Source organism: Hetaerina americana, unplaced genomic scaffold (assembly GCF_022747635.1).
Source record: "Hetaerina americana unplaced genomic scaffold, ioHetAmer1.1.p SCAF_12, whole genome shotgun sequence".
Lineage (NCBI taxonomy): Eukaryota > Metazoa > Arthropoda > Insecta > Odonata > Calopterygidae > Hetaerina > Hetaerina americana.
Window position 1 is genome coordinate 11229896 of NW_027286292.1, and position 12330 is coordinate 11242225.

General features: G+C 35.5%; 1 protein-coding gene across 1 annotated transcript in view; it reads left to right on the plus strand.

Moving 5' to 3' along the window:
* The window catches only part of LOC139685804 (DNA-directed RNA polymerase III subunit RPC5-like), a 34977-nt gene extending 23607 nt beyond the window's left edge, over positions 1-11370 (plus strand). Inside the window, exons 7-9 of the mRNA XM_071582922.1 lie at positions 4217-4428; positions 7694-7857; positions 10407-11370. Coding sequence (XP_071439023.1) covers positions 4217-4428; positions 7694-7857; positions 10407-10635 — 605 coding nt within the window. The 3' untranslated portion in view covers positions 10636-11370. The remainder of the gene's footprint in view (positions 1-4216; positions 4429-7693; positions 7858-10406) is intronic.
* Positions 11371-12330: the final 960 nt, after the last annotated feature.

A 12330-nucleotide genomic window follows, 5' to 3' on the forward strand; every position in this document is an offset into this window, starting at 1 on the left:
TATTTTGCCCTCTTATTATATTTTTGCCGAATAGTTTTCTGCATTCCCTTTGCCATTTACAGTCAATTACATGTATTTGGTACTGTCCACTGTTCTACAGTTCACAGCATTAGCTTAATATGTATGCAGCAACATTAATTATCGTTCAATTATTGTGTGTAGAAATTAGTAAAAGGGAGTAATTTTTCTGTAAAAACCTAAATCATTCATTTTTGGCTCCAGGAACCAAAATGAGAATGTCATGAAGGGAATGTTTGTATATGACATTTTTTTCAGTCCTACTATTGGCAAATCTACAAATTACAAGTAATCAAAAATTTGACTGTAAGCTCCTGAAAAACAAAAAGTTCATCCAAGTATTTCATTGCATTAGAATATCTTTCCAAATGCCAGCAACTTCATTTGTATAAAAGCCCTAGCTTGAGACTAGATTATTATTAGATTTATAATAATTAAGAAAAATGCCACTTTAAACTTTCACTCATGATGTTATTTTCACAGTTGGATAAATGAGGTCTTCAAATCCTTAGAGATGGTTTATAGTATGGAGAATGAAAGTACCATTATGAAAATGGAAATTTTCATATTTTTATCCTTTATGTTGGTGTCTTAATTTAGCATATTTTTCTACTGTTTTGTGAAGTGATTTTCAGGGCATTTTTGTTATTCAATGGTGGTGCTCAATATCTGTCTACATACTACAATAAATCTTGAAGTGGCATTCAGATGCATTTCAGATGCAATGAATGGATCAAGTCCTAAAAAATTGCTGGCTGATTGAATAGTTAACTCACTTAGCAAGCAGCATTTGAATTATTTTCGTAATGTCCATAATGTGATTCTGTTGCAGTAAAAGTATGCACCAAATTCTGAAGGGTTGAGTTATCGTACTTTCACTCATAGCTTCAGGGAATTTCATTTAGAGAAGTTGAAATTTTGATCTAGAAAAGTTAAGGGAGTTCATAAACCTATAACTCTGGTAACCCTAAACATGTCAATGTACCATTTTATTAGTATGAAATATCAATCACATCAAATTGGGGATTGAGATGGTGTGTTGCATAACGTATTGGTTTCCCACCCCGAGGACCCAGGTTCGAATCCTGGAGATGGCAGGTTTTTCAGTGGTACCTAGATCTCTACTGGAGGTGCTATGTGGAGAACACCACCCATCAGAAGGGGCATTAACTTGTGGATCTTTTGACACCTATTGATAAGAGTGGGCTAATGCCAGTACCAGGTTTCTCTCCACCCTTTCTCTATTCCCTGAACAACTTATCCTGGACAAATTATCCACCTAGCCTATAAAGACATTAATGACCTTAGCTGTTGGTTGCCTCTCCAGAGAACTAGGACCAGTGGATATTAAGTACACCAAGTATAATGAAATATAGTTGGAACGTCTTATTAATATTGTGATATGTGTATATATATATACAAAAATATATATTTATCTGTATAAGTGTGAAAATTTGCTTTGATAGTTACAAATAAAAAATTTCTTTATCATAAAAATAATTCCTGTGGAAACTTTTTCATGTCATTTTCTTGACACGATAACAATATATATATGGTGTTGATTAGACTTTACCCTCATTTAAACACTTTTGTGAACAAATCCATTTACAGTTGTAATAAGAATGATTTCCATGCTAATTTCTCAGTGAGTGCATATGAAATATAAATAGGATTATGGTAAAGGCTGTATACACTGCACTCCAAATCTACCACAGTCTGAAATTTTTCCCATTTTCAGAGAATATAGCCATTCCTTTCATGATATACACGATAGAATTTTTATGGACACTAGCAGTCATATTAACTTTGCCTCTATTATTATCATGCAGTGGTTTTTTGATTATGTAATATAAATGGGTTTGCAAAATCAAAATCGGTTTTAAGCTTTGTGGAATCATAACCTCCTACTGTTCCAAAACGTTTTTCGATAAATTATTTCTTTAATTCTTGCTTGGTTGAAGGTTTGCTGGGAGGATGTCCAATGCTCGCTTGACCTTATTCCCTGGAATGTTCTTTCCTCATTATCCCCTGAAGAAGGAGTGGAATTCTTCTAAGCTGTCCTCAAGGCCGTCATAAAAGACATTGTTCCTCTAGTTAAGCCCAAGACAAAATTCCCCTCGTGGTTTAAACAGGATACAATACATGTTCTTGGTAACAAAAATCGTGCTTGGTACCTCCTTAAGTCTGTCCCAAATGTGGAAACGTGCCGATCCTTTGTTGATCTCTGCCGATATTCTAAATGCCTTATTTTCCATGACTACAAAAACTGTGTGCAGACTGTCTCATCTAATATTGTAATTGTCCTGAAATTCCCAAAGCACTCTCCTATGGAACCAAAAATGCCACGGGATTAGGGAGACCCAACCTCTTTCTAAAATTCTTTTCTGATTTCCTGCAGCCTGCTTTTAACCACAGTATTACCTCCGTCCACTCTCTCCATCCTATTGCAAATCATTCCCTATCCCACCTACAGACAGAGTCCCGGAAAGTTTTTCAATACTTCTGCAAAATACCCCCCGACTACCTGGCCCTGATGGTCTCGGCCCTAAATTTATTTGCAATTGTGCTTCATTCCACTCACAACCTTTAGCCCTCTTGTTCAATTGCTGTTTTCCATGGAACCTTCTCTCCTCAATGAAAATGTGCCAACGTCATTCCGATACATAAAACAGGTTCCAAGAATGATGTTTCAAACTATCCTCCTATCTCATTGCTTCCAATTCTGTCTTCCATTTGTGAGCATATTAGTCTCTACAGGATTTATTATTTTACCTCTCCCTTTTTATCTTCCCAGCAACATGGTTTCCTCCCAGGAAGATCATGCCTTTCAAATCTTGCTGTCTTTAAGAACCAGGCCATCATGGCAAGAGACAAATCAAGTCAACTTGATTCCATCCATCTACCTTGACTTCTCCAAGGCTTTCGACTTCCTCCATCATCAGCTCCTCCTTCATAAACACAGCCAACAGTTTGGCATACATGGTATGTTCCTCAGCCTTCTTTGTAGCTTTCTCACCAACAGAACCAAGCGTGTGATACTCTCAGATGCTTCTTCCTCTTCATTTCCTGTGAAGTCTGGAGTGCCCCAGGGTGGTGTCCTTGGGCTATATCTTTTCAATTTATTCATTAATGATCCTCCTTCCCGGCTCCTTCCCTCCCATGTTTGTACCCCTCTCTATGCTGATGATTGCAAGATTTACTAGAAAATTAAAAATACTTCTGACTGTATTCACCTTCAAATTGCCATAAATCAAATTTCCCTGTGCTGTGATACCTAGAAGCTTAACTTAAACCCTGGAAAATGCAACATCATGAATCTTGCTCTGAAATAAAATCCCTGACATTCAACTACACCATTAATGCAATTCCCTCAAACAGAGTAACAACTATGAAAGATTTAACCGACCAAAAACTAAATTACTCCGACCACAATCAGACTGTAAAAAATAAAAAAATGTTCCTATTAAGCCTTCTTTATAGCTTCACAGAAATTAAAGATCCAATAGCACTCCATTCGTACTTCTCAACAATTGTCCTTCCCATAGTATCATATTGCTCCCCAATTTGGTTTACCTCAGCTCCAACTAAGCTAAAATCCCTCGATTGCATCTCTCACTTCTTTGCCAAAATAGTCAAACACTGAGTCCGTCATTTCCGCAATGTGTCCTCAATTGCTGCTCTATCTTCTTTATCCATTTCTAACCCCTGAAACTGCAGACTTAAAGCTGATTTAAAACTCCTACTCAACACCCTATACTCAACTATTGATTGCCCTGCACTGCTCTCTCTCTCTTCAACTTAAGGATACCTATTCGGTCCACCCGCACCCACTCCTTACTCCATCTGCCTATTCCCAAGATATCTCTCACTAAGCTCACCTTTATTTTGCCTCTCCTCCCTTCTAAATTTATTCCCTCACCCTGTTGATCCTTATCATTAACAATTCACCATCCCAGCTTTATCCCACCTGTCAACAAATTAAATATTTTCCCTTGTCCATTTTCAGTTCTTGTTTATTGTTTTACTGTTGTTGTATTTTGTCCTCTTTTATGTTTTTTTTATGTTTTTCACTGTAAATTGGCCCTGCTGCTCTGTGTGAATAATGTTTTAAATAAATAAATAAAAAATATGAAATTAAGCCGAGTTGTCACAAAATGATTTATACTTAGCTTTACTCATATATTTGTATTGATTTCAGCTAAAATTATACAGTTTGGGAAACTGGTTTCCTTGGTGTCTGATGAAAGAAATCTTAGAGATGTCCATTGCCTACTATGTGCCCTACAAACACAAGCAGTGATGGTTCGAGGTAACTGGATTGTGAGAAGTGAAGTCATGTATCCAGAAAATACCAAAAGTCGCTACAATGGAGTGCCAGCTGTAATCATGTGTAGATCTCGAGATTATCTGGTAAGTGATTATGTGGTAATATCGCATTTTTAACTCGATGGGGTGGCATAAAGAGGTTAATGGGTACCTCATTATTCAGCTGCAACATAGATAAAATGCTTAAGAGTTGGCTTTGTCTATATTCTGTTTGGGTGGAATAGGAATTGAAGGCCTATATTTTAGGTTTTAGTTTCACCTTAAGTATATATAAACCCAGGTATTTTGACCTCTGGGAAACCTCACTTCATGACTAAGTGACTTATTCGGATTCCAGCAAGTATGCAGGCCACCAGCAGCTAGCAAAGTTATTGTGATTGATAATTCAGTGAAAGTTTCAACTTATATTAGATTCCATTAATACTTTTACTACATGATGCCTTCCCACACATTCAGTAAAATATGGTATTGAATGTATTTTCCTTTTTAAAAACTGTGAATGATGTTATCTATTGACTGTAGATCTTGCTTCTTTCAACTTGATTTATGAGAAATGCGCTATAATTCTTCAACAGACATAACCAATAGAATGCCCACATCATTAATAACTGTTGTGCAATTCTAGGATATACTTGACGATTTGTCATGGTCATTTATGTTGTTTGTAGATTTTCTCTTTGTGTACCCAAAAGTCAAATTTACTGAATTTTGCACTTCTTCAGTCATCTAGTTTACGTGTCTCATGCCCATAAAAAAAACTTTTTGCAGTATTTTCATGATAATTAAGAATCCTGTTGTTGATTATAAGCAATGAATTGAATAAATACTTTTTTAATAGAAGATTTTATGTACCAAGAGAAAATATGTAGTTAAACACTTAGAATTATTTCATTCCAGTACAGGTTACCCTTTTCAACCAAGATTTTGTCTACCATGGTCTTTGCTTGTATGCGGGTGATGTTTTGAGTACTAGACCATCAACTGTGAGGCATTAACCTAATATTTTGCTTAGAAAGATGTTGAGAGAATTATATTTTCTAGCAAATAGGATTTTATCTTAATAAAATAAGCCTTATTGCATTTTATAAAACTCCATAGCTGCTTTAAATATTAATACACCATCATTTTTTGCATATCAAAATACATTAGAATGATGAGCTATATCATAATCTTTCAGCAAATTTCTATTTTGCCTTTATATGATGAGAATACATGATATTCATCTTTATCTGAGGAAAAGTTATTTCCTTGAGGAAGAACAATATACTCTGCGTGTATACGGAGATGAGTCTGCAAAAAATGCGTGCTCTATTTTGTCTGGTGGTCGGAAGTACCCTTTACCTAAACAGTCCCATTAAATTGGTGTGATTATTGAAGACACTTTCATTTTATTTCTTGGATTACTGTTTAGTTTCCTGCAATGGAGTAAGAATGCAAGTGTAGGTGGAAAATAAATGTAGTTTCAATGGTGAAGTGCCTAATATTGCCAGCTTTTGCAATGAATACAACAGTGAAAAATCATGATTTGATTCTGAAACATGCAAACATGTGCAGACATTTGTCTAAAATGAGAAAATTTGTCAAGAATTCCAAGTATGAAAAATTATGAAGGTTACTGAAAAAGTGGTTTTCAAGTGCTTATTCTTCAAATATCCTCATGATGTAGAAAAAGCAATACACAGTACCACAAAATTGGGAATTGAAGACTTCACTGCATCCAATGTTTGGTCGGATAGGTTTGAAAATAGGCACAAACTTGTATACAAGGCTGAATATGGTGAGAGTAGAAGTGTTCACATCAAGATTACAATTTTGTGGAAGGTGTCAGAATTGAATAAATTTCATGAAGGCTATAGCCCTAAAAATGTTTTCAGTACTGATGAGACAGGGTTTTTACTATCTTATTAATCACAAATGCAAATGGAAGTGAGAAAATTTAGCTACTGGTGGTTGGTAAATAAAGGAACCCTACGTGCTTCAAACATGTGGAAGCATTGTCCACCAGATACGCAGCAAATTCCAAAGCATGGATGACCTCAGAAATATTTGAGGATCAGCTTCATGCACAGGATGCTAAAATGGGTTATCTGAATAGGAAAATCCTGCTGTTTACTGAGCAGTTTCCAGCCTACCCTGTAATTTTGCCCTTGAGAAATGCACAGTTACAATTTTTCCTGCAAGTGGTACTAGTGAGCTACAGCTGTTTGACTAGGGTATAGTTCACTCATTAAAGGAACATTATCAAAGAATGATTAAATGAAAATTAATATCTCTACATCATTGTAGTAGGAATATAAAGGCAATCAAATTGAGTGAAATAGATGTCCTACACTCCATTTTATGGGTTAGGAAGAAAGTTAAAGGATCAATCAAGTACTTGAGGAAGCAGGATTTAATGTTGATTGTAATGAGAAATTTCAATTAAAATCACTCAAGATGATGATGATACTAAAGACAAATACTGGAATCTTCATGAGGAAAATTGTAAATTCTAAGAGTTTGTCAATTTTGATTCTTGTTTTGTGACTACAGAGTAGTGTTGATGACTTTTTGATTTACACCTGGATGAAGCTGACGATGAAGAGGAGGATGAAGAGGTTTCTCTACCTTCATATCTAGACACAAGTGTTGCTATACATGTTCAAAAAAATAACTTATTAGGTGGTAATTGCTGCAAGCAAATGTTTAGTCAACTGTAGAATATTTTGAAATTAAGTTCATGATATCAATAATTAGAAGAAGTTTAAACACTTGAAAATATCAGACTTTTTTATTAAATACTCATGTTAATCATCAGAGAGAGTCAATGGTTTCCAATAACATATAGAGTAGAATGACTCAGCCATCTTAAATCTTTGTTATGTTTACAATATCTACTTTCAGTATTCAGAACTTGATACATTATATTATTTATTTGGAGAATCCACAGGTACCTGTGAAGCGTATTTGGAAGTTGTTCCTTTTACCTTATTTTATATTATTTTATCATGATTTTGTGCAATATGAGGAAGTTATAACTTATTATTTTATATTTAATGTGTTTTCATCATTTTCATTCATTATATGTTAATAAATGAGGAGAGCTATTCTTTAAGAGATAAATAGTAACCCTGCTCTTTATAGCCTGTTTCTTATTTTTACCTTTTCTCCAGTAATTTAGCATGTAAAAGTGAAAATTCTCCTTTTCCTGTGATTTGCATTTTCCCACAATTTACACTTTTTTTCTGAAGTCCCTTGAAAAGTGTAAATAAGGGGTTCTATTGTACATATGTTGCCATCATACTGTCTATTTTTATGCTACCTCTTGTGATTTTATGTAAGTAAAAATTTTCATTACAATTCTTTTCAGCTTACGTTGTTTAACCAGTACAAATATGTTGGACGGGTTAAATTTGTTAACTTTGTCAAAATTCCTAGTGAGGAAGCCAAAGAAATGCTGATGGAGATTGCTATTTACCATAAGAATAAAGGCTGGGACCTCAAGTATCCAAATGATCATGATTTTATGCGGAGGTAAGCATTATATCCTGTTTTGAGCACACCATACAGATCTATGAAGCTTGCCAAAATTCTAAGGATAATTTTGCATGTGGGGACTGAAATGATAGCATTCCACTTATATGAGTGTCTAATGACCTGAAAAAGCTGGGAAACTCAGGGAGTGTAAGCATTTTTTGCTATAAAAACCTGTGTAAATGATGTTTAGGCTGAATTACTTGGGCGAGTGATGTTCCCACGCATTTTCAAACTATATTCTCACCCCATGGATGACTAAACTCAGTAGTAGTGCTCAGTCCTGCATGCAACTCGTAGTGCAGGGTGCCGAGGTTACAGCATGGCAATCGCCTTTTCCCTTCAGAAGCCCTCTAACAGCCACTGCTGTAGGGCAGGGCCGGCTGCCATGCATAGTGCACTGCGCCTGGTGAGTAGAGATGTGGAGGGGAGGAAGGTTCATACTCCAATTTCAAAATGAAATGGAAGTAATATCAAAGTACAGGAAGAGAGGTTGGGTGATGGACTGAAAGTACGGGGAAAGAAAAGGAGAGGAGGGTGGATGTAGGAGAAGGGGATGGTAGAGAGTTAGGGGTAGGGAGAGAGGGAAATTTGGGGGTGATCAGCAGTGGGGGGTTTGATGGGGGGAAGGGTTCACTCCCAAGTGGGCAAGGTTCAGACCTGGGTCCAAGTAGACGCCCGGGAGTCCTATGCGTGCCACCTTAAGGGTTTTGAGCTTTAATGGTGTGTCTGAGGGAGAAGGGAGGCAATAATTGATATATTGTTACAGTGATTAAAGGAAACGTTGTGGAGAGAGGCATGTCTAAGAACTGGTAGAGAGGCTGGGAGATGGTTTGCAAGAGGCATGGTGATTGTTTATGTTGAGGGATGTAGTGCATTGCCCAATGTAGAAGAAAGGGCAGAGCTTGAAGTTGAGTTGGTTAAATAAAGCAGTTTCTGGCAACACTTGGTGGAAAATCTTCATATTGAAATTGAAAATAAAGAACTTGGCTTTTCCGGAAAAGCCAAGTTGTTTATTTTCAATATTGAGTCGGCTAATTATATAATGGGATGTACATGAAGGAATACTGTGGGATAGGAGAGAGTTGGTCAGTTGAGAGGGGAGGCAAGGAGTGGTGAAGATGGTACATGTTTTACATTTGGGTTAGTGGCAAGGTATTGGGGTGGATTTGTGGATGATTGAGGATTTAGATAAGGAATTGATGGATTTCAATATGTCAGATTAATTGACGGATTATTTAAAACTGATGGGGGGACATTTATATAATATGTTTACCGTTGTTTTGTGATTGATCAAAATGGGGAAGAGGTCATTGAGGATATCCCATATTTTCCCATCGATAATGCGCACCTTATGTATAACGTGCATCCAGAACTTTTTAGCTATCATGAATTTGTATAGATACCACATGTCCAGGGCTTCATAGTTATCTTGAATGTGTATAGATGCCGCGCATCTGTATTTACATATATATATATATATGCACGTAAAAATGATATATAGTGTGTGTAAAAATATCTCTATATGGGATATGTGTGTGTAAAAATACGTCTATGTTTTGATTTTTTCAATTTTCATTATATAACGTGCATGATCATTTTTTCAATCATCGGAACATTTTTGTATAGATAACGCGTGCGTTATCCATGGGAAAATACGGTATTTAAAGGACTGGATTCCTGGGAAGTACACTGTGCTGATGGAAAGGGTTTGTAATTTATTAATGCATAGGAAGGTTTGCGCATGTGAACATTTTGGAAGATTTTTATTTAAAAGGGACTCAGGATATCCATGGTTGAGGAAAGCATTGAGTAAATTGGTGAGAAATTTATCAATGTGTGTTTATACCAATTCCAATTTCCGATTTCAAATTATTGCACATCAAGGATCTCATGATGTAATCCTGTAATGGGTACTAACCGCAATCTGTCAAATATTGGTAAAAATGTATCAGAAACCAAAAATCTAAAACCTTTTGGAAATAGATGTGTAGCCACTTTTTCAAGTTAGCTAGCCGAACATTTTCTGTCTCTGAATTTTGCCTTAATTGCAGTAAGATCTTTGAACTTCCCACTTGAAGATATTTGCTGCAATTAAGGAGAAATACAAATGCACAAAATGCTTCATATACAGCAAATCTCAACAGCTGTCTCAGCATGAAAAAACTGCTGGCAAAGTCTATGATACAAAATCAAGTCAATTAAATTTAGCCAGGAAAAATTAAAAATTTCAGTTTTTAACACCCTGTTAAAAAGAAGTACCCAGAGTGTAAACTTTGATGTATAAATTTTATTTGTGAATATTTAGTACCCTGAAGCCTACTTTAAAACAATGATTGAACTGATTTGTTGAATTATTCTCTTATCAGCTTTAGGGGAAATATTTTCACCCAACCAATAATTTTCCTTCCTTTTTTTGTCAGACATTATTTTAATATGGATTGTTTTCTTTTTCAATTGAATTACCGTTATATTTTTAATATATTGTTGTTACTAATTCACATGCATTGTATTTTATGATTAACATGGATTTAATTTTTTATCTCCAGGTATCCAGATATAACAGTCCACCATCAAAGGATATTAGAAGAAAGAAGGAATGCCCTAGATTTGATGTTCAAGGAAATTCATGAGCCCAGTAAGAGCCCAGAGATTCTCAGAAGGCAGCGAAAGAAATCTGGTCGTGATACCTCTGTTGGGATGAATGAGAATGGGAGTGATCCTGCTGCCATCCCACGCCGGAGGAAAAAATCTAGCAGTAATGCAGGAAACTTTTAATACCATTTCAAAAAGATTTTCTGAGTTCCATTGAGTTAGTACAAATTTTCATATAGAAGTCATGCTGGAATATGTGTGTAATAGACATTTTTCATATTTGTGGAATTTTTTGATCAAGAGGTATCAAGTGAAATGGTATCTGTACCATAACCACTGATGAGGTGTAGACAAAAGCCTTGAGGTGGACAATTTGACTACATATTTAAATTTCCTCTTGAAGTTGATAGATCAAAAAGTTCAGTTATAAATGACCAGGGACCCTTTACAATTCATTATTTATGGATCTTCATAGATAAATGACAATCTAGAGTTATGGATACTTGTATGTTGACTATATTGCATACTAAAAATTCTTAAATATCATATTAGCCCAGGCCTCAGATGTGTATGGTGTTGAACGTATTTACATATCTTGTCAACTTTTCCAAGTTGAAGTATGGAAGATGTTCACTGAGTATAAATTGTTATTTTCAACATTCCATAGATAAATGTATTCCCTCTTGTGTGTTTAAATTTAGAAAACTGTTCTTGGCTATATATGTGGGAGTATGTGAATTAATAGAGGAAAATGGCCTCTGAGCTATCTTTACCATGTGGTAATTTTAAAGCCTTTCCTTTAATCTGACACATTTTATTCATTGACAACCAGAAATAAAATAATTTATTGTTTAATTTTATATTTCTGATTTTAAGTTGAATAAAATAATTTTTAGAAGTTTTTTATCATTGGTTTAGTAACAAAAAACAACCTGACCTCCAGCACCACAGTCTGGTCCCTCTTCTATTCAGCATACTTCCTTCCTCCATTCTGTCTGACATGCCTATACTAATACTACCCTTTCGTCATTTGCCTAACCTTCTGACCTCTATCACAGTCTTCAATATCCAATTGCCAATCAAAACTCTCCCTAGATAGATAAACTGTTCCATCTGCTTTAGTTAATTACTCTTATTTTAATACTTAACTTAGCCTTTCTCATCCTTTAAAACCATATAACTTTTGTCATGTTTTCATTTACTCTCATCCCATATCCCTACTTTACTCCCATCCCATCCCTATCATACTGACTTTCCAAGGCACTCATCAAGGCTTGCAACCCCATGACTGGCTAACAAATTAAAGCTTGATTATCTTCAAGCGGGGGAGTAAAATACTAAATAATATGACAAATAGTCTGAAATTATTTATGTAAAATACTATCTTAACTAATTCATTAAAGCAAAATCCAAAGAAATGGATGTCTATAAAGAGTAAATATAGTCCAATAAAAGAAAATAAATATGAAACTAGCCCCAAAAATCTCTGAATAAATTGTTAAGTGAATTCAGAAATTCACAAAAACCTTGACATGGTTTTTATTTATTTATTTAGCCTTAGTCCGAAAACAACTTTTTGGTTTTTGCATCGGACTGATAACGGTTAAAACAATGGAGATGGTTACAAACACCCTAGCCCTAGGTGGAGGAAAACCCACCCATGGAGGAATCAAACCTGCAATCCTTGGAATGGCAGACGTGGATGTTACCCTGCCACCACTGAGGCCGGCAACTACCCAAAATGTTTACATTCTTACATCATCTTTATTTCCTATTCTTAGCTACATAGATGGCAGTACAACTGTAGGATTTCCAAACTCAAGCTGCCTTTTCTTTAGGTGCTAAAGGCCTAGTCAGTTTGGTTACAGATTTATTGTT